The following is an 18,992-nucleotide window of genomic DNA, read 5'->3' as shown; positions in this document are numbered from 1 at the left end:
GTTTACAAATACATGTATATGTGTGTCTCAGATTAGAAGAGTTCCCGCTTCCCTATAATCAACGTTACATCCTTATAACTTCCCTTTGGACCAACCCTAACTTGACGGGATCACATAAACAAAGAAAAGGGATAGAAAAAGACCTAAAAGAGGATGTATCCTGCTCAAACCTTCCAGCACCCAATCTAGCTAAATTCAACGATGGGGCGGCTCCCAATCATAGGGTTATATAGGACATGTGCATGGAACCAAGAACAAACCCGCCGCATTGATTAGACCAGTTTTGCAGGGATCTTCCCTGCCAATCCATAACATCATGAGCGTATTCACTCAACCTGGTCTCAAAGAAATCACAAGGACTCCGGGCTAGTGGAGAGCCTGAGCTTCGAGGGCATCTGGGCAAACGGTTGCATGTCGCCGCCCACTTGTAGGTCTTGGGTGTGATCGACGACATCTTGTTCAATGCGTGGTCAAATTCGTCGATATCAAAGTCTCCTTGCTCACTGAAACTCGTGGCCAACTTGCACTACAAAAGGCAGGGTCTAGGCCGACGTTTTAAAAAACATCGGGATTAACCTCGTTGGTATAGGATTCCCGACGTTTTTCAGAAAACGTCGGGAAAACACCCCTGTATGCCGATGTTTCAAAAACGTCGACTAAAACCAAGTCTTGGCTCATGTTTAAAATGTTGGCAAAAAAATTGCCTAGGCCGACGTTTGTTGCATCGGCCAAAAACTGTTTTTAAGCCGACGTTTGAAATGTTGGCCAAAACCGGGCCTATGCCAACATTTTTAATGTCGGCCAAACCATCCCTATGCTGGTGCAAAAAGAGTTGCCCTAAACATGTCCAGGCCAACGTCGAAAACGTCAGCATAGACCATTTTCAGTTTAAAAAAAAAAAAAAAAGACAACATGATTGTTGATAACTGTTCTCAGTTGTCAAATTTGTTGACAGTTGTCAACAATTGATACTTAAAAAGATGAATTATTGCCGGTTGATATCAAATAAATATCACTTTCTAACCATCAATAACTCAGCCATCTATACATATCCAAACATAACTACAAGTTACATTAGTAATAACAATTAACCAACTGACAATATGTTTTCAATTTTTTGACAATTTGTTGTCATGTCCTAGAAATTGCAAAAACTCCGAATTACACTCAAGTATAACTCACAATCATTTGGAAATATGAGAAAGGAATCAAATACAATTATAATATATCATCTCCAGAACAAAAGAAAGAAAATCCATCAACTCGGTGTCATGGCTTCGACCACACTCAGTGGCTAACTCTGACTGATTTGGAGATGGTGGGGAGCAGCAGCAAGCAACATCAAACAACAACATCAGTAGCGATGGTAGGCGCGAGTAGCAGCGGCGGTTGAGCAGAACGATGGAGAGGATGAGGATGGTCGAGGAAATGGAAGAGGCTCCGATGTGAAGGAGGCGAACGAGGGCAGAGGAGGAGAGGAGATGGAGGATGATGGTGGAAGTGACAATAGTGGTAGATGAGGAGCAGAGGAGGGAGGATGGCTGCAACGGTGATGGTAGTGGAGTGAAGGTTACGATAATGGAGACGAGAGAGGAAGGGAAGATGGAATGTACGCTCTTCCTTTGGGAGGGGGCAATTAAAGAAGGGATTTTGCGTTTTAATGGCTGGGCAGGAAAATTCCCGTTCAGCCTTTGAATTTTATTTTAAAGGCTAACACTTCTGAAATGTCGCCTTATACAACTTTGGTCGACCTTTCGAAAAGCACTGGCCCAGTCAAGGATGAAAACGTCAAGGCCGACGAGAGAGGAAGAGAAGATGGAATGTATGCTCTTCCTTTGGGAGGGGGCAATTAAAGAAGAAGGGATTTTGGGTTTTAAAAATTTTAATGGCTAGGCAGGAAAATTCCCGCTCAGCCTTTGAATTTTATTTTAAAAGCTAACACTTTTGAAATGTCGCCTTATACAGCTTTGGTTAACCTTTCGAAAAGTACTGGCCCAATCAACCTTGAGCCAACGCTTAAAGTTTTGGCCCATGTGGATCTCACATGACAACATGTTGTCATATCTTCCAATGGCGTCCATTCCAACTGAGTGTTTTCGTTATTCGATAAGTAACAAATGAACCGAGTCTAGAACCAAAAACGCCTTGATTATGTTATCCAAGTCGAATTCACTGTCGACATTAACAAAAACGCCTTCTTGTGCAGCCAGAACCAAGTCCTCCAAGAGTTTTCCATTCCCATTAAAGATGCACCTTTCGGAGTAGACGACGAACACAACGGATCAATTTAGAAGAAAAAGAGGCATATACTTCGAAGCCAAAATCAGCTGAAAATGAGTATTTTCTTTTTCTTTTTCTCTCGATGAACTAACCAGCATCAGTAAGGATGAAACGCGGAAGCTAAGACAATGAGAAGAGCAAGTGGCGATTGAGTGCTCTTTCTACAGATACTATCAGGCGGGCTAACCATATCCATAAACACATTGCATTGAGCAACTCAAAGATGTTTATCCTCACTTACTTGGTGGAGGGAGAGAGGAGTTGGGAAGACGCCATTGGAATGGATGGCATAAAACCTCGAGAGGTGAAAGGATGGCATTTTAGGAACCGAGTGTTTTCGATGTTCCAAGATTAAAGTTTAAACAAATATATCATAAAGGCCTTTTTGAAGATAATGTAAGATATGCACCTGATCTGATTTTAAGCAAAGAGCAAATTATACCTGGCAACCCGAGTAAAATACACGGTTAAGTTCCGGATTAATGTCACCATTCTGAATTTCGCAGTACTCCAAACACCAATCAACCAACCTAATATCCATTTTAAGAAAATCTGATCAATCAGACATATGATTTCAAACAACCAATCATGAATCAAATGACCAACAATGCGCCTACCTTCTCAACATTGCCACTGTGAAATTGGTAGAAATAAACCTTCCACAAGCCATACAGCTAGTAAGATATGCCACCTGCTGTAGCACAAAACATCAACCATACTTACCTCAAAATCAAAAGAATGAACACGCTTCCTATGCCGTGCAACCCATGGCAAACCGCCAATGACTTCCAACATGAAACCTCTACAAAGTTTCTAATGAGACAGATGAGGACTCAACCATGGCTTGGCAACTAGGAAAGGTAAAATAGGCATTCTTAAACTGCAACGAAGTTCATGTGAACAAGTTATTGTAGGACAATCCGTGCACGTAAAGACATCCGCAAGCGCGCTTGCAAATTTTGCGCCGCAATTTTCAGGAGCCAAGGCACAGACATAAAACATCACAAACTGCATTTAATGAAATCCAGGAATCTCTTGAATCATTAGCAGCTCTCGAACATGTATAAATTAGGTGATAACTTATCATTCACCTGGGCAAATTTAGACTTTGTACGCAGTGAGAACTGTTGTGCGAAATGATTGGAGAAGAATCTCAAATAACTATACGAGGAGGAGACTGGGCATAAGTTATTCTTATATAAGAAAGAAGTACTGGAGTTCTTCCACCCGTGCGTTGCACGGTAATTTTTCTACATAGATTTGGTGAATCTCTTGCTTTAGATGTGATTATAATTTTATTTTTCCCTAGAGAATTTTTATGCTTTTCAAATTTAATTATGGATTCATTTTGAATAAAATAGTTTTCATAAACTGTGCTAGATCTAAAGTACATATATATATATATATATAATTTATTGTTGTTTTATGCACATAAATAATTAATTTGTTATATACAATTGCTATAATAAATTTAAAATCATAGGAATTTTGTATTGCAATATATTAATAGTATATTGACCTTTGTACTTATAAGTTTTAGTTCATTTATATATATCGTACGGTTAACCTATTACTTGGAAATTAATTTTTTACAAATAATACTTTTAAGATTAAGGGCAAAAATACCTACCTGGATTAATTCAAGTAAAGTTTATGCAGGATCTAAAGTACAAATAATTGTAGTTTTATGCACATAAAATAAATTTATCATACATAATATAAACTTTATTTTCAATAATTAATTTTCTAACATAAATTGAAAATAGTAGGAGATTTGTATTGCAAAATCTAATAATGTATTAAACTTTGTATTTGTAAGTTTTAGTTCATTTATAGATTGTACAGTTAACCTAGCAATTAAAAATTATTTTTTTACAAAACAAATTTTCCAAAATGAGGGCAAATATACCTACATAAATTAATTCAAGTAAAGTTTCTTTACTTTTTATTTTTTTAAATTAAATTAAATTTGAATTTGACATAGAAGTAAATATTATTTAGATATTGACTTTTTAAACCCTATTTCAATAAACAATGACCTTTCTACCCCATTTATTTTATAGATATTAACATTTTTACCCTTATATCATTAAAAATTTGCTCCTCTATCAGTATGTATGTAAGGGATACAACTTTATGTATATATTTGAATTTGACATAGAAGTAAATATTATTTAGATATTGACTTTTTAAGCCCTATTTCAATAGACAATGACCCTTCTACCGTATTTATTTTATAGATATTGACCTTTTTACCCTTATATTATTAAAAATTTACTTCTCTAACCATATTTATTGTAAGGGATATAACTTTATATATATATATATATATATAGATAGATAGATTATCAGCTCCGTTCAGTACAAATAGAAAACCAATCAATTCAGTATCCAATCTCAATAATATGTTAGGGATATGTCATGCCAATATATACGCACATCTAAATCTATCAGACAATCCGCCACAGCCATCAGCATAGTGCTCCCGACAAGCTGTCCGATTGAGCCATCATCTAGCCTAAACACATTCTCCACGTATATGATGACCACCTGCAAGAAAGAACGACACATTTTCCTTAACGAGATCCAAGGATCACACATAAATTGGCTGGCTGAATAAGGCAGATTCCTTCGGGCAATAAATCCACGAAGATCTTTTACGGAGTAAAAACACAGGATTTCCAAGAATTCTTTCTGAAAAGCAATAAAAGAAAACGAATAACTGACTTACATCTTCTGTATCATTCGGGCAAGGCATTCTCCGGACAGACTAATGACAATAATCTCGTCGGAGCAAGAGGAACCAGACCAGTTATGCTCTCAAGGGCAGAACGCAGGTAAATATCAACAAAATCCAACCAGGTAAATACCAAGAATGCTGAGAAGTCAAACTCTTCATGTTGGGGTCCGCAGAACTGGGATATGCAATCAAATTAAAAAAATTAACGAACACATTATGAAGAAAACTCGTACTTCTTCATTAAAGTTTCTGCTTTAACCCCAAGAGCAATTGCAGATGACACTTCCAAGTTCCACACTAAATTCTCATGCTTAGGAAGAATCCGACAATGAAACAAGTGTTAACTCAACCGCTAGAGTAATTATTGGAGCTTTCTAATCAGCATCATAAATCATCACACCGTGTGTATAATTCTAAAAAACTAACCACCGTAATTGACTGGAGGTGTTTGTTACAGTGACCACTTTGTACATACCAAGTTGATTCATTAAATGTGAAGAAAAACGTGATTTCATAAGCACTATCCCCTACCCCGAACCTTGGTCCGTTCTCTAACCAAGGATGGAGCGAGATCCATTTTGCATCATGTCATTTCGCTTGCGCCCCAATTAGTTGTTTTCATGCATCCATTTCAAAGCCGACTAAAGATAAAAGTCATTAAACGTGAAGAAAACGTGATTTCCTTAGCCTTACCAGCCTCTCTGGATCCGGTTCCGTTGCTAGACCGACGATGGGACAAGATACGTCGTGCATCATTATCTTATCGTTTGCATTAAATGAGCGGTTTACGTGAAATATCAATTTTAAGCTTATTTTGAGTTAATATATTTCCTTCAGTCAGTCCCATTGCAGCGATTTTTTGGACCGGCCCAGCCAACAGTCCCTTTGCAGCGGTGTAAGCCTCAGTTCTACCATCCTTTTCCCTTCCTTCCTCCTCCACTTTCAGCTTGTTAGGAAATGATCGTCGATATCTATGCGCATCGAGTTATTTTTTTCCCGATTTTGTGTGATCAAATAGGATTCCAAATCAAATAATAAGAAAGATTGAGAGACACCGATATTTTTAACGTGAAAATCCCGACGTCAGCGGTGAATTGGCTGAGCTCAAAGGGAAAACTTGGGTGGATGCTTGCCCGAAAGGAAGCAAATTTACTTATATATTTAATTTATTAAAGAAAAACAACATTAACCAAAAATTTCAATTAACAAAATAGAAATGTTCAATTACGTAAAGACACATGTATAAGTATAAAAAAAATTTAGGATGTTACAGTTGGACTTCCAGGTAACATGGTGCACACCGAAAAATATTGGATACTCTAGATTGTACGATTCATAGCAGGGCTGATGCTCCAAAATCACATTAAATAATATTTTGAATATATGAAGTCGTATTTCCTTAGTTATTACATATGCAAATTATTATTGTCATCTTATAATAATATGTTATGTCTTCGCTCAATTAACTGTATAAGTATCCTTTTTCTTTTCTTTTTCTAAGCCATTCACATGTGTTGTTAATCGTAATATTTTCACGGCAATACTACCTGTGCTTTTAGATCTACATTAGAATGAATAAACACCTAATTAATCACACAGTCAAAACCAATCTTTTCTATCTATCTTTTACTTAATTTACCATGGTGTCCTGGTTCAAATATTCATTTAGCAATGTATTTTTAATTATTTTTTTTTGTTTGAAGTATTTTTAAATATTCACATTAGAAAATGTGAAAAAAACATATTGCCTATAATATATGCATATTATAATTGCCCGAGCTCTTCTTATTTCTTGACTTTAATTAAATAAGTGTATATAACAATTAAAAGTTAGCCCAACAACAATAAAATGGACTTAAACAAAAAGCTATGAGAAATTCGAAGAGCGAATATTTGGCGATATTTTCTTAAAACATGACATGTGAGTCTGTGACACAATGTTATATGTACAAACCTCATTTCATCTATTAATAATTTTTTACTGCACTTGCACGACAATAAATGTGTTAAATGTGATAATTTATTTTAGTCAGTGTTGTACAACATATAGCTATAATGTTAACAAAAGAATTAATTGAAATTTTGACGGTGGATAAATTTGATAAAAAAAAATTATAATTTTCATGCTAAAATTTGCAAGTCGGAATAAATTTGACAAAGAGAGCGAGTGATGAAATCAATTGTTATTATTATTTGACCGTTCTTCTTCCGTGGATGAGATCTATCGTTCGTCCTTCTCCGACATCATCCGCATTCATCAAGCGCCGGCCATCTGTCCGCGTAATTGGGCCCATTCCCCCGATCATTCGCCGCCCGGCCGCCACTCTCCGGCAGTCTCCGGCGCCGATACGTTTCCTCCGATACGGTTCCATATCTCTCCCAGAGCACTGAATTATTCCATTCCGTTATGACAAGGCGAAATCTTTGATTACCGCAGCAGAAGAAGCTTCGAATCTTCCTTCTCCTCGATGGATGCCATCCGACTTCCGTTTCTCCTCAGCAATCTCTTCCTGCCAATGTCCTAATACGCATCCTGCGACCTTTCTCTTCTTACAAAAGCGGGGAAGTTATTCGTCTCCAATCTCAGCTGCCGTTTATTCAGCTTCAATTGGATCCATAAGAGCTTGATTATGCGGGTGTTATTGGTATTCCTTACGATCTTCCTCTGTATATCGGTTTCCGATAGCTCCGATGGGCCGATTACGAGGCTGCGCGACCAGGGTCTGACCGGCTTGGGGTTGCCGGTCAGATCTCTCAAGTCTCTCTCGCCGTGAGTTAATTTCTTCTCTATTTATGAATTGGTTGCTCATAGCCTTGTATGGTGTCCAGTAAGTGATTCTATCGTCAATAGTCAATATGATTGTATCCTTTATCTAGTTGTTTTGGATGAATTTGTGTTCTTTGCATAGAGTGATCATTCAATTATGTGTTTCGATGTTGTAGGAGTCCCAATACTGCATTGGTTGCTGCTCTTGATGGGACGATACATTTGATGGATAGTGATTCCGGGAGAGTGATATGGTCATTCGCTTCAGGACCACCCATTTATTCTTCTTATCAAGCTCCGGTCAACCAAGATAACGATACGGAAATTTCTACTGAACCTAACCGCAGGTTCTTCATAGACTGTGGGGATGACTGGGAGTTGTATGCGCACAGTGAACTTGGTAAAGTGGTATGACCATGAGCTGAACTTGCTTTGAGACAGCCCGATGCTTTTCTCTCACTTTCTGTGGATTCTGCTAAATTAATGTCTGTTATCTCTTCGCATCTAACATATCTGCATTATCTGCCAAGCTCTCTTTCAATCCTAAAGCCTGATATTATTTGCGACGGACCTCTCTTTTAATTGTTACCAAATTGATAATGGTTCCTGAGCAGCCACTACTTAAATATAATACTGATTATTTTCAATTGTGTAATCGTGCACGTATATTGACATGAACTATCTTGTGGTATGATTTGCTGTTGGAACACTATCTAAGGACCTTAGGGTGTGATCAATTGGTACTACTTTCTGAAATGTTATTATGGGATGCGTAGTGCCTCAGAAGATTGAATCTAATCTTTTCATTCGAGGTCTTAGGGCAGCCATAGTGGTATTTGCCTTTCACATGGACAGAAGTGGGACGGTGGAATGTGTGTCTGTGTATGTCTTGTTATGTTCACCAATCGCTGCTTAATACTGTCCAATCTTGAATTGCAAAACTGGAAAAGGAAACATTTTTGTGACAGGTGAGTATTCGCATTGCAGTATTGATACATCTAACTGAAAATTGCGCACTTGCAGAAACTGCCGTTGAATATTGACGACTTTATTAGGAGCACACCACTTATATCAGAAGACGACCGATCAATTACTCTTGGATCTAGGAAGAGTACTGTGTTTGAGGTCGATGCTTTGACAGGACGACTTCTCCATGCTTATGGTATGCCTGATTCTCCATCTACTTCTCCAATGAATACAGAGAATACTTTTTTCTACAATGAGAAAGCTAAGGATTTGGTGGAGTCGAGTTCAACTATGTCTGAGACCATGCAGCACCGACTGAAGATTACAAGGATAGATTATATACTGCAATCATTTGCTGTTAAGTCAGGTAGATCTCTGTGGAACATGACACTTGCCGAAATAGGAGCTGCTTTAATTTGTCATGAAGATGAAAATTCGCTTGATGAAGCACTAGCCAATCCAAGGCTTCAACTAGGTTCCGATTCTGGAAATCCCTTTACGATGCCATTGTCATGTCAATCAAGGGCCATTGTGTATCGCTTACGAAATCGTGATATACATGATTCATTCTCTAGGTCCCAGCTTCACACAGTCATGCAGCTGCCGGGGCCTAATTCAAGAGAGTTACTCTCTCATCAGCCTAAGCTTGTAAAAGCATTGCCGCTTCAACCCGAAAATATAATGCTTCCTCATCCAGATTATTTGCTTCGTCAAGAACTTCATGATGATGGTCACACTGCAGTGATGCTTCCACTGCCGGCACCTGAGAGTGCTAACTCTGGAGTGGCTAATAGGGACTTAAAAATCCCTTTTACTGATGTTTCAAGCAAATCTGTTGGGTGGTCAGCTGCATTGTCTTTGTTGGTAGTTACTGCTATCATCGTTGGTTTTGTCTACCACTATGCTCGTAAGTCTCGAGAACATGCTAATCAGGTTGAAGATTCTAATATGAAAACGCCCTCCAAGAAGAAGAAACCACGTAAACCTGGCAAGAGCAATGGCAGCCCTCAGAGTAAGGGAAAGGACATCGTGACAGGGACAGAAGAAGGGCTTGCAAATAGTGAGGGTGAGGATGATGCATGGAAGAAGCTAAACAAAATTGTTACGGGTAACTTGGATGGGCGTAGGATAGGTAAACTATTTGTGTCGAATGCAGAAATCGCTAAAGGGAGCAATGGGACTATCGTTTTTGAGGGCGTCTATGAAGGCCGACCTGTTGCTGTTAAACGCCTTGTCAAGGCCTATCATGATGTGGCTATTAAAGAAATTGAGAATCTCATTGCTTCTGATCGACACCCAAATATTGTCAGATGGTATGGGTTGGAGTTTGATCAGGATTTTGCTTATGTTTCTCTGGAACGCTGTACGTGCAGCTTGGATGATCTGATCCAGATATTCTCAGATTCTACAAAAGATTCAATGTTTCCCGAGGACCCATCATCAAGGACCATGATTGAATATAAGTTCCGGCTAAATTCTGTCAGAGATACTTTTCAAGATGTCAGCTTGTGGAAGCCAAATGGTCATCCCTCTCCTCTACTGATAAAACTAATGAGGTAAATGTAGATTCTTTTATAGAGACAAAAAGACCTAAATAGATCATGTCGTTGCATTGCTTCTTGTTTTGGATACCTGATAAGCATGATAAGGCGCATGATTATGAGAATGTTATCCATTTTGTGTGCTTACTTTCATAGGCAAATTATGATATATACATTTGTCCGTCATATTCATTTTCATGCTAAAATCTTTTATATTGCTGTGATTTAGGGATGTGGTATCGGGACTTGTACATTTGCATGACCTAGGAATTATACATCGCGATTTGAAGCCTCAAAATGTGTTGATAAATAAGGAACGATTCATATGTGCGAAGCTTTCTGATATGGGAATCAGCAGACGCCTTCATGCAAACATGTCTTCCTTGGGTTACCATGCCACAGGTAATTACCACTCGATAAACTTCATTATTTTGTTTGTACGTTGCAATTTTCTTCATCTCAGCTTTAGATAAGAGCATATAAGATCAACATTTTGTAGGAGTGGTAATCTGTTAAGTGGCGTATTGTGTTTGCCACAATTTACTCTTATTTGATTTGATTGCACTTAACTCTAAAGTAGTTTCTTGTAGTCTATCTAATATGAAGTTGAAAAATCCAGTTTTCTTGGGAAGTGATTTTTGTTATTGAAAATAAAAATTATTATGAAGTTTTCTAGAACGAAAAATTGTGTTTAATCGCAAACAAGCGTATTTTTTTATATTGTTATACTAGTTGAAGTTTCATATTTTAATTTTATATATATATATATGTTTTAGCCAATCTTTTCCTGAGGTAGAATATATTACAACTATACAGCTGATGGAGTTACTGTAGCAGGTTGTGGCAGCTCGGGATGGCAAGCACCTGAGCAACTTCTTCATGGGCGTCAAACACGCGCAGTAGATGTGTTCAGTTTAGGCTGTGTTCTCTTCTTCTGCATCACTGGGGGAAGGCATCCATTCGGTGATCGTTTTGAACGGGATGCAAATATTGTGAAAAATAAGATGGATCTCTTCTTGGTTGAATTCATACCTGAAGCTGTAGATCTATTCTTTCGTCTGCTAAACCCTGAACCTGATCTGAGGTATGATAACTGTCCTATTGCAGCTTCTGTTCTTCCTCCATTTATTTCACTCTTGTGGCTCTTGGACTACTTAGAGGTTGTAGTTTATACTTTTGAGAGATTTATGACAATTGATTAATCATTCGATGGTTATTTTTGAATTTTACTCTTTTTGCTTGAATTCATTATCTTATCTTTAAAAGATTTCATTTTACCCAAAAAAAAAATCTTTAAAAGATTTTCGTTGTATAATTACTAGTTTCTTTTCTATTTCATTCCATCAAAATATATGATTTCTAAACACTTCCATTGTTATTCTAGGCCAAAGGCGTTAGACGTACTGCACCACCCACTGTTCTGGACTTCGGAGTTGAGACTATCTTTCCTTCGAGACATGAGCGATCGGGTAGAATTGGAGGATAGGGAGACAGAGTCCGATCTTTTGAAAGCACTGGAGAAAACTGCACCATTGGCTCTCGGTGGGAAGTGGGATGAGAAGATGGAGCCTGCATTTATCAACAACATAGGTCGATACAGGCGTTACAAGTATGATAGTGTTAGAGATTTGTTGCGAGTTATGAGGAACAAGCTGAATCACTACAGAGAGCTTCCCAAAGAGATTAAGGTAAGGAGCTTGTATTCCATTTGAGGGGCAGCCATAGTAGCCATCAAACACACCCAAAACTCTACATGCTAATTAATTGAATTGGCTGATCTCACTTGCATGATATCTATGCATAACGTATTGAGTTCCTTCTCCTGAATACAAGATGTTTCTTGCCTTTAGAATTAGATGTCGGTGCTTTCTCTTTAGATCTCCACGTCGGGCATGAAGTTCATGTTTCTGAGCAGTTTACAAGGCTTGTTTTGACATATGATATTCTTTCTTGTCTTGTTATCAGGAACTTCTCGGACCAGTTCCTGAAGGGTTTGATCATTACTTCGCCGGACGATTCCCGAAACTCTTGATCGAGGTCTATAAAGTCGCGTGCACGCACTGCAAGGAGGAAGAATGCTTTCAAAAGTACTTTAGAAGTGAAGAACTGTGATTTGAGTGATGGAAGCGACTGCCAAAGTGCAAATTCTCCATAAAAAAAAAACAGTTATTAGTTTGTACTTAGGCCACTGTGAAATATGCATGTAATGGTGTAAGTCTAATCTCATGTAAGAAGTCCCCCATGAGTTGAATTTTAAAATCTTACTTTAATTAAATTTTACTCACAACAAAACAAAATTTTACTCACAACAAAACAAAATAACTCATAAAGGGTGCGTTCGTATATATCACTCTTTTTTAAAATTAAAATCACATAACTTATACAAAGTCAAAGGCAAAGAGTAGATTCTATACATAATTATTTATATCATTTTTTTAAATTAAAATTTGATTTTAAAATGTTATTTACAAACCAAACGCAACATAATCATTATATACGGAGGCGAATGCAGCATTTGCTTTGTTCGATATATATGTTACTCGAAGAAACATCAATCTTGATGGGACCTAAGCTGATCAACCATTTTAGTCCCTCGGGTGTAAATAAAGTATTTTTTTCTCGTAAATCTTGAATATTCATTCATAACATGTAAAAATTACATGGTAAGAGTATAAAACATTTTCACTTCCCATTGTTTGTTCCGTTGGAAATGATCACATGATAAGAGTATAAAACATTTTCACTTCCCATTGTTTGTTCCGTTGGAAATGATCGATTGCCAGAAACTTGATTGGAAAACAGACTCATTCTTAAATGAACTGTGAGAAGATGGATTGAATTATCCATTGGGGTAAATTCTTGAGTCTCGTGTCTGAATATTCAATCGTGGGTCCTTGTACAAAATGTTTGCGAGTCCTTATACGAAATGTTTTCCTACTCAAGAATAAAGTTCGGTATAAGAAGAATAAAATTTCACACAAAATAATCAGTTAACTGCATGCCAGAATCAGTTTACTAATGTTTTATACAAAACGTTATTCCCATTACAAAAGTGACAAAACGTTATCCTTGAGTACGAAAACATTTTGTACGAGGGCCCGCGATTGAATATTCAACTACTGAATTCAGGAATTGTACCTATTGGTGATCGGGTTCTGATATATTTATTTTTTTAATTCGATTGTCGTGGTATTCATGTGTATACCATCATTATTGAATGTTGAATTACTAGAACATTAACGGTAACATGAATATCGGATTTTACCGTCGATTTTGGCTCGATTTCGATTTGTACTTTCAAGTTTTTCTCGACCGTGAGTGACATGCCTCAGAAACAATGTTAAGGGGGAAAAAAATTCATTTAAACGACAACATAAGTCTCATATGGCAGAACTTCATTTGACAATTAAATAATTTCTTGTCTAACAAAAAAATTCTTTTGATTAAAAAAAGCTTAAAAATTTTTTGGTAAATAAAATCTAACAAAATATAATTCATAAAAAGAATATCAATTAAATATCAATTAGGGTTTTAGGGGTTTAGGAAACCGGGGAGGAGAGTGGAGAAGGCAAGGAGCGAACATGGAGATTGATTTGGGGAAGCTCCCCTTTGACATTGACTTCCATCCATCGGAGCAGCTCGTCACCGCCGGTCTCATCACCGGCGACCTCGTCCTGTATCACTTCTCACCTCTGCTCTCAAGTTCTCTCCCCTGCATAGCTGAATTCAATTTCCACCGTAAGTTTTAATGGCCACCATACGATTACTCATGGTATAATGGGGTCGTGCAGGTACCGTTATAGTGAAGATTCGTCGGCAAAGAGGTATAATGATTCGATAACATCTCGGAATTCTTCATTCTGTGTTTGCCAATTTTGAGGAAAAATCTGTACTTGAAATATGTTCAGGCTATTAGAAGTAAACGCGCACAGTGAATCTTGTCGAGCTGTTCGATTTATCAGCGATGGGAAAGGTAGCTTTTCTGAATGTTTGCTGATTATTGACCATGGAGGTTTAAACGTGATGTAAGGCTTAAAAAGTCTGATTTTTTAATGTTAGCAATTCTCTCGGGCTCCCCTGATTGCTCAATTCTGGCTACGGACGTGGAAACTGGATCCGTGGTAGCTCGGGTTGAGAATGCCCATGAGTGAGTATCAAAGGCTTATCGTCATGCTTGGCTTTTGTTCTTGTGGGGCTTAATGACTAGGATATTTGAATTCATTGTCTGCTAACAAGATTGTTTGCTAATGGATTCCTTACAGGGCTGCTATCAATAGGTTAGTTAACCTGACAGAGGCTACTATTGCAACGGGAGATGATAATGGGTGTATCAAGGTGCTTTGTTCCCCTTCCCTTTTTCTCTATTTTCCTCTTTCCTTTTCATGATTCTTAGCGCTTTTCCATCCTGCTGCTTTTGTACAAACATGGTCTGCCAAAATGATAGGGCTGTCCTTGGTGTGTTCATTGTATAGGGGCGTGGAACTTCCTTTCTTATATCTTCCACTTAAGTTTGTCAGTAGATTGTAATCCATATTTTTCTTTTCAATTCTATTCTTAACAGGTATGGGATACAAGACAACGATCTTGTTGCAATACGTTTAACACACATGAAGAATACATTTCAGACATGACTTTTGCTTCTGACTCGATGAAGCTGCTGGCAACAAGGTACCGTGGTCACTCCTGGATCATCGAAAGATGAGTTGGAGATATAGGATTGGGAATCTCTTTGCAATCTTTGGATCATCAATATTCTCGTTTTGTACAGTGAAAGCCTATTATTCACTCCTTTTTCAATCAAATGGACTGCTTATCCCACATCTTATAATAAAGCACATTTTCCTATATGTTGTTATTTTTTCTTCTTTCCTTCCTATAGCGGAGATGGTACTTTGTCTGTCTGCAATCTTCGAAGCAACAAAGTAAGTTGCCTTTTTACCTGCTTTCTCCTAAGGCTGATATATCATTTGCACTCACAGCTAAATGTGTGACCATAAAGCTTGCATGCCTATGCATGCATGCTTGAGTTAATATGGGTCATGCAATTCATTGATGCAACTGGCTGAAAACCTTTTGATTTACTGACTCTGTGTTGATGGGCAGGTGCAAACCAGATCTGAATTCTCAGAAGATGAGTTACTTTCTGTTGTTATAATGAAGGTATGAACTACATGGTAAACCATAGGGGCAATAGTGATTGTTATAGTTGCCATTTTGGCCTACTTCTGCAAAAATTTCAGAAAAATTGTATGCAAATTCTAGAGTAGAGTAAAAGGAGATCCATTCCAAGAACTCTGGCGCAAAAGATGAAAGTTTCATATATAGTATGTAAAAGCATTTTTTTCACTTATTTACTATAATTGGTTACCAATATTTTGGCCATTCTCAGCTAATACTCAGATGTCTTAAACTATGGGAAGTCAAGGCAGCCTAAATGTTGCGCCACTCTGAAGTATATGCTTACATTTCATTTCCTGCCTTGTTATTTGTCATCAGAATGGAAGAAAAGTTATTTGTGGAACTCAAACAGGAACATTATTACTGTATTCATGGGGTTTTTTCAAGGATTGCAGGTATCCATGTCCATCCTCCTCCTTAGTAGATCTTTCCAATTCCTTTTTTGGCTTCAATAAGTAGTTAATGTCATAATTTGCAAATTACATTCTTTTGGGAGAATGCGGTGCTAATCATTCTCCTCTGCAAATAGTGATCATTATTGAGTATTGTCATGTTAATTTCCAGTGATCGCTTTGTTGACCTGTCCCCCAACTCAGTTGATGTACTATTGAAGGTTAGTATACGTCTTGTCGACATCCTAGTGAATATTGCAATATATAGATTGTTGGTTTCTCTGATATTCAAATCGTATTGCTTTTAGCTGGATGAGGATACAATCATTACTGGATCAGAGAATGGGCTTATAAGGTGAGAAGAAAACTTTTACTGGGAGATAATTCCATCCATTCATTTCATTGCTCTTAGTTCTTTCCTGGTTATGCATTAACATCTGCGAGAGTAACTCAGGTTTGCGCTTTGATTTTGTGTCAGCTTGGTAGGCATATTACCCAACAGAATCATTCGACCTCTGGCAGAGCATTCAGAATATCCTATAGAGGGCCTTGGTACTGTTTCTCAAAAAGATTTAAGTTAGAGCTTTTTATAATATGATGCGTAGTTTCTTTTTTGGAGTATGATGCTTAGTTGTTTCATCGACAAATACAGTGGTTCTTTTCTCCTCATTCACCGATTTCCTTCTGGATTTTGACTGTTCATATATTATACCTGGTTTTGCAGCGTTTTCTCATGATAGGAAGCATCTTGGCAGTATATCGCATGATCAGACATTGAAGGTATCCTAGCTGAATTCTTATCCTTCGCCCATATTTCTTGCAGATTCTTTGGAAAGATTAGATTGTTTCAATCCCCCCTTGTTCTTTTACACCCATAAACAAGATCGACTTTAGCTTTTATACTTTACGGAAAGCTAAATTCGATTCCCAATCTTCTCCGATTCGGACACTACACTAGTGTCTTGATATGTTTGTACTGCTGCAGCTTTGGGATTTGAATGAATTACTGGATGATTCTACAAATGCTCCACCCAGTCAAGCAGCTGCAGAAGGCAGTGACAGTGATGAGATGGATGTGGATATGGAGGATACCCCGAAGTCTAAGAAGGGTAACTTGCATATCTTGTTATGTGATAAACGCTCTTTCCGGCAGATCTTTGTATTTTGGAGCCATTTCAATCACCGCATTGACTGCCCCTCATTGCTCTACATATCGTATAAGCACCTTATGTATGTAATATGCATGTGCTTTGTGTGCGTAACTGTTGATTTTTGCAGGAACAAAGACGAGAAATGCTGGTAAAGGAGATTCTACAAGCGCCGCGAACTTCTTTGCAGGCTTGTAGATTTATGAGCTGCCCTTCGTTTCTTATGGTAGTTGAAGCTTCAAGATTTTGTTTCGTTTCCTTAGCCGTCAAAATTTTGGGGGCTGTCCACCCTCATACAAAACAAAATGTCGAAATATGGGCGTCTTATGCTTTTTCTTTTGTCTTATCATCTTTGATTGTTGACAAATAGATTTAACGATCAAGGTAATGAGAATTGTACTGGTGTGCCAACTTTTGGTCGTCTTAGTTCTTGATGAAATCCAGAAAACCTTGATTTCTGATGAGTTTGCATTCCCAAGAGATCCCCCCTGAGCGCGGACTGTTGGGTAGCGCAATTTTCGTCAATTTTTGTGTCAACAGGATACAATCATCCGAAATGGACACAGGTCAATAATGTGCTGATAGGCACATCACTGATATGTAGCAGTTCCCATCGAGAGAATCGTTCAATACTGATCAACGTCATATACATCGGATGTGTAGCCGACTAGGGTACAAGGGTTAATGATGAATTCATAAGCTCAATGTACACGGGAAGAATCTACGTGGCTGAACTTGGCTTGCCTCTGAGGGGACTTTTTTCGCATGACTGTACGCCCCTATCTTCATTTATCAGCGGTAAGAGACTCAGGCAAGCAAATTTGGCACATATTCATGGAAATATAGCTCGAGATGATCTTGTCTAACGCTGGTTTTGGCAGCTCTTCTAACCTGAGACTAGAGGAAACGAAAGAACCGGATCGCATTTATCCTTGTTAAGCTTCTATCTCATGCATATATTCAACCGAAAAACCGAGCAATACTCATAAGTTCAACTTCCCGCTTGAAGGGCCTGCAGATTGCTGAGATCCCGAGTGTACTGATTTGCAGGTCAATCATTTGCCTGTACAAAGGCAGTACATGTCTCAGGATGCTAAAGCTTGAAATGGATTCAACATAGAAAAACATCTTCGGCAATATCACTTCTCAGCATGGAGACACTAGCATTCAGTACTACTTAATCCTCTAAACTCACCCGATTGCACGTGACCACAATCTTCGTTGTTCAGCAGGAAATTAATTCTTCCACTGACCTGCATGCAAGGATCCGGGGTAATGACTTCTGCACTCCCGTATGGCGGAGTCGTGGCTTCCCAATCATCTCAACTTGATCACTCAAGTACCGATTTCTTACATGATACTAATACAAACCAACAGCGTAGCATCCTAGCCTTCCAAATCTTTGACTTGAGCCTCTCGGCATCCCTTTTATATCCCGAATCATGAAAGCCAGCAAGAACAGCTCGTTGGCAAGACCAGAGAATCGTCAGGCCACCTTTTAACCTCAAAAGTAGTATCTTGGAGGCACGTCTATACCTCCTTGATGCCTAGCAAAGGTCGTGCACTACCGAAGCATAGGTGAAGTCATCTCTAGTCTCCATTGATTCGAACAATATCATAGCACGGTCAATATCTCCAGCCTTACATAACCACTGATAATGCAGCTTAGAGCAACTAGCGTCGATTTAAAACCCAAAGAATCCATATATATATTTGAAGTGCCGCAGAGCCCCCTCTGAATCGCCGGTCTTGCACAACCCGTCAACTATGGTACTGTGAGTAAATATATCACATCCTAGGCCACCTTTCTCCAATTCATCCAACAGCTGGTAGGCATACTCAAACTCACTCTCTTTGCACCGGAGGTCGATATTTCTATTGTAGGACACCGCATCAAGCTCAGTTACATCCCTTAACAACTGATCCACAAGCTCATTTGCCTCCTCTAACCGCAGAGAGGACGCCGTGCGGCGAGGTGGT

General features: G+C 38.3%; 2 protein-coding genes across 5 annotated transcripts; both read left to right on the top strand.

Moving 5' to 3' along the window:
- The first annotated feature begins 7,197 nt into the window (after window positions 1-7,197).
- Window positions 7,198-12,569, top strand: LOC116200213 (serine/threonine-protein kinase/endoribonuclease IRE1a). 4 transcript variants are annotated; one of them, XM_031531002.1, is made up of 7 exons: window positions 7,198-7,790; window positions 7,964-8,195; window positions 8,811-10,309; window positions 10,524-10,696; window positions 11,132-11,378; window positions 11,679-11,982; window positions 12,260-12,569. In XM_031531002.1, the coding sequence occupies exons 1-7, from the start codon at window positions 7,651-7,653 to the stop codon at window positions 12,404-12,406; spliced, it is 2,742 nt and encodes a 913-aa protein (XP_031386862.1). In that variant the 5' UTR covers window positions 7,198-7,650; the 3' UTR covers window positions 12,407-12,569. The 4 variants fall into 4 exon arrangements, with proteins under 4 accessions (XP_031386862.1, XP_031386861.1, XP_031386863.1 ...); XM_031531001.1 differs by having other exon boundaries at window positions 11,129-11,378; XM_031531003.1 differs by lacking the exon at window positions 7,198-7,790 and adding an exon at window positions 7,799-7,848 and having other exon boundaries at window positions 11,129-11,378.
- Window positions 12,570-13,809: 1,240 nt separating this feature from the next.
- On the top strand, window positions 13,810-17,473 carry LOC116198527 (WD repeat-containing protein 55). The gene is made up of 15 exons (XM_031528693.1): window positions 13,810-13,970; window positions 14,086-14,118; window positions 14,203-14,267; window positions 14,354-14,441; window positions 14,557-14,629; window positions 14,856-14,962; window positions 15,174-15,216; window positions 15,398-15,454; window positions 15,791-15,867; window positions 16,037-16,085; window positions 16,173-16,219; window positions 16,343-16,416; window positions 16,589-16,644; window positions 16,850-16,973; window positions 17,143-17,473. The coding sequence occupies exons 1-15, from the start codon at window positions 13,876-13,878 to the stop codon at window positions 17,208-17,210; spliced, it is 1,056 nt and encodes a 351-aa protein (XP_031384553.1). The 5' UTR covers window positions 13,810-13,875; the 3' UTR covers window positions 17,211-17,473.
- Window positions 17,474-18,992: the final 1,519 nt, after the last annotated feature.

Source organism: Punica granatum, chromosome 3 (assembly GCF_007655135.1).
Source record: "Punica granatum isolate Tunisia-2019 chromosome 3, ASM765513v2, whole genome shotgun sequence".
Lineage (NCBI taxonomy): Eukaryota > Viridiplantae > Streptophyta > Magnoliopsida > Myrtales > Lythraceae > Punica > Punica granatum.
This window is presented reverse-complemented; position numbering and strand designations above follow the sequence as displayed.

Coding starts and splice junctions, on each gene's coding strand:
- LOC116200213 (XM_031531001.1), top strand. CDS start 7,651: ATGCGGGTGTTATTGGTATTCCTTACGATCTTCCTCTGTATATCGGTT. Junction 8,196..8,810: donor ACAGTGAACTTGGTAAAGTG/GTATGACCATGA, acceptor GCGCACTTGCAG/AAACTGCCGTTGAATATTGA. Junction 11,983..12,259: donor AGCTTCCCAAAGAGATTAAG/GTAAGGAGCTTG, acceptor TCTTGTTATCAG/GAACTTCTCGGACCAGTTCC.
- LOC116198527 (XM_031528693.1), top strand. CDS start 13,876: ATGGAGATTGATTTGGGGAAGCTCCCCTTTGACATTGACTTCCATCCA. Junction 14,119..14,202: donor GAAGATTCGTCGGCAAAGAG/GTATAATGATTC, acceptor AAATATGTTCAG/GCTATTAGAAGTAAACGCGC. Junction 14,630..14,855: donor ATGATAATGGGTGTATCAAG/GTGCTTTGTTCC, acceptor TATTCTTAACAG/GTATGGGATACAAGACAACG.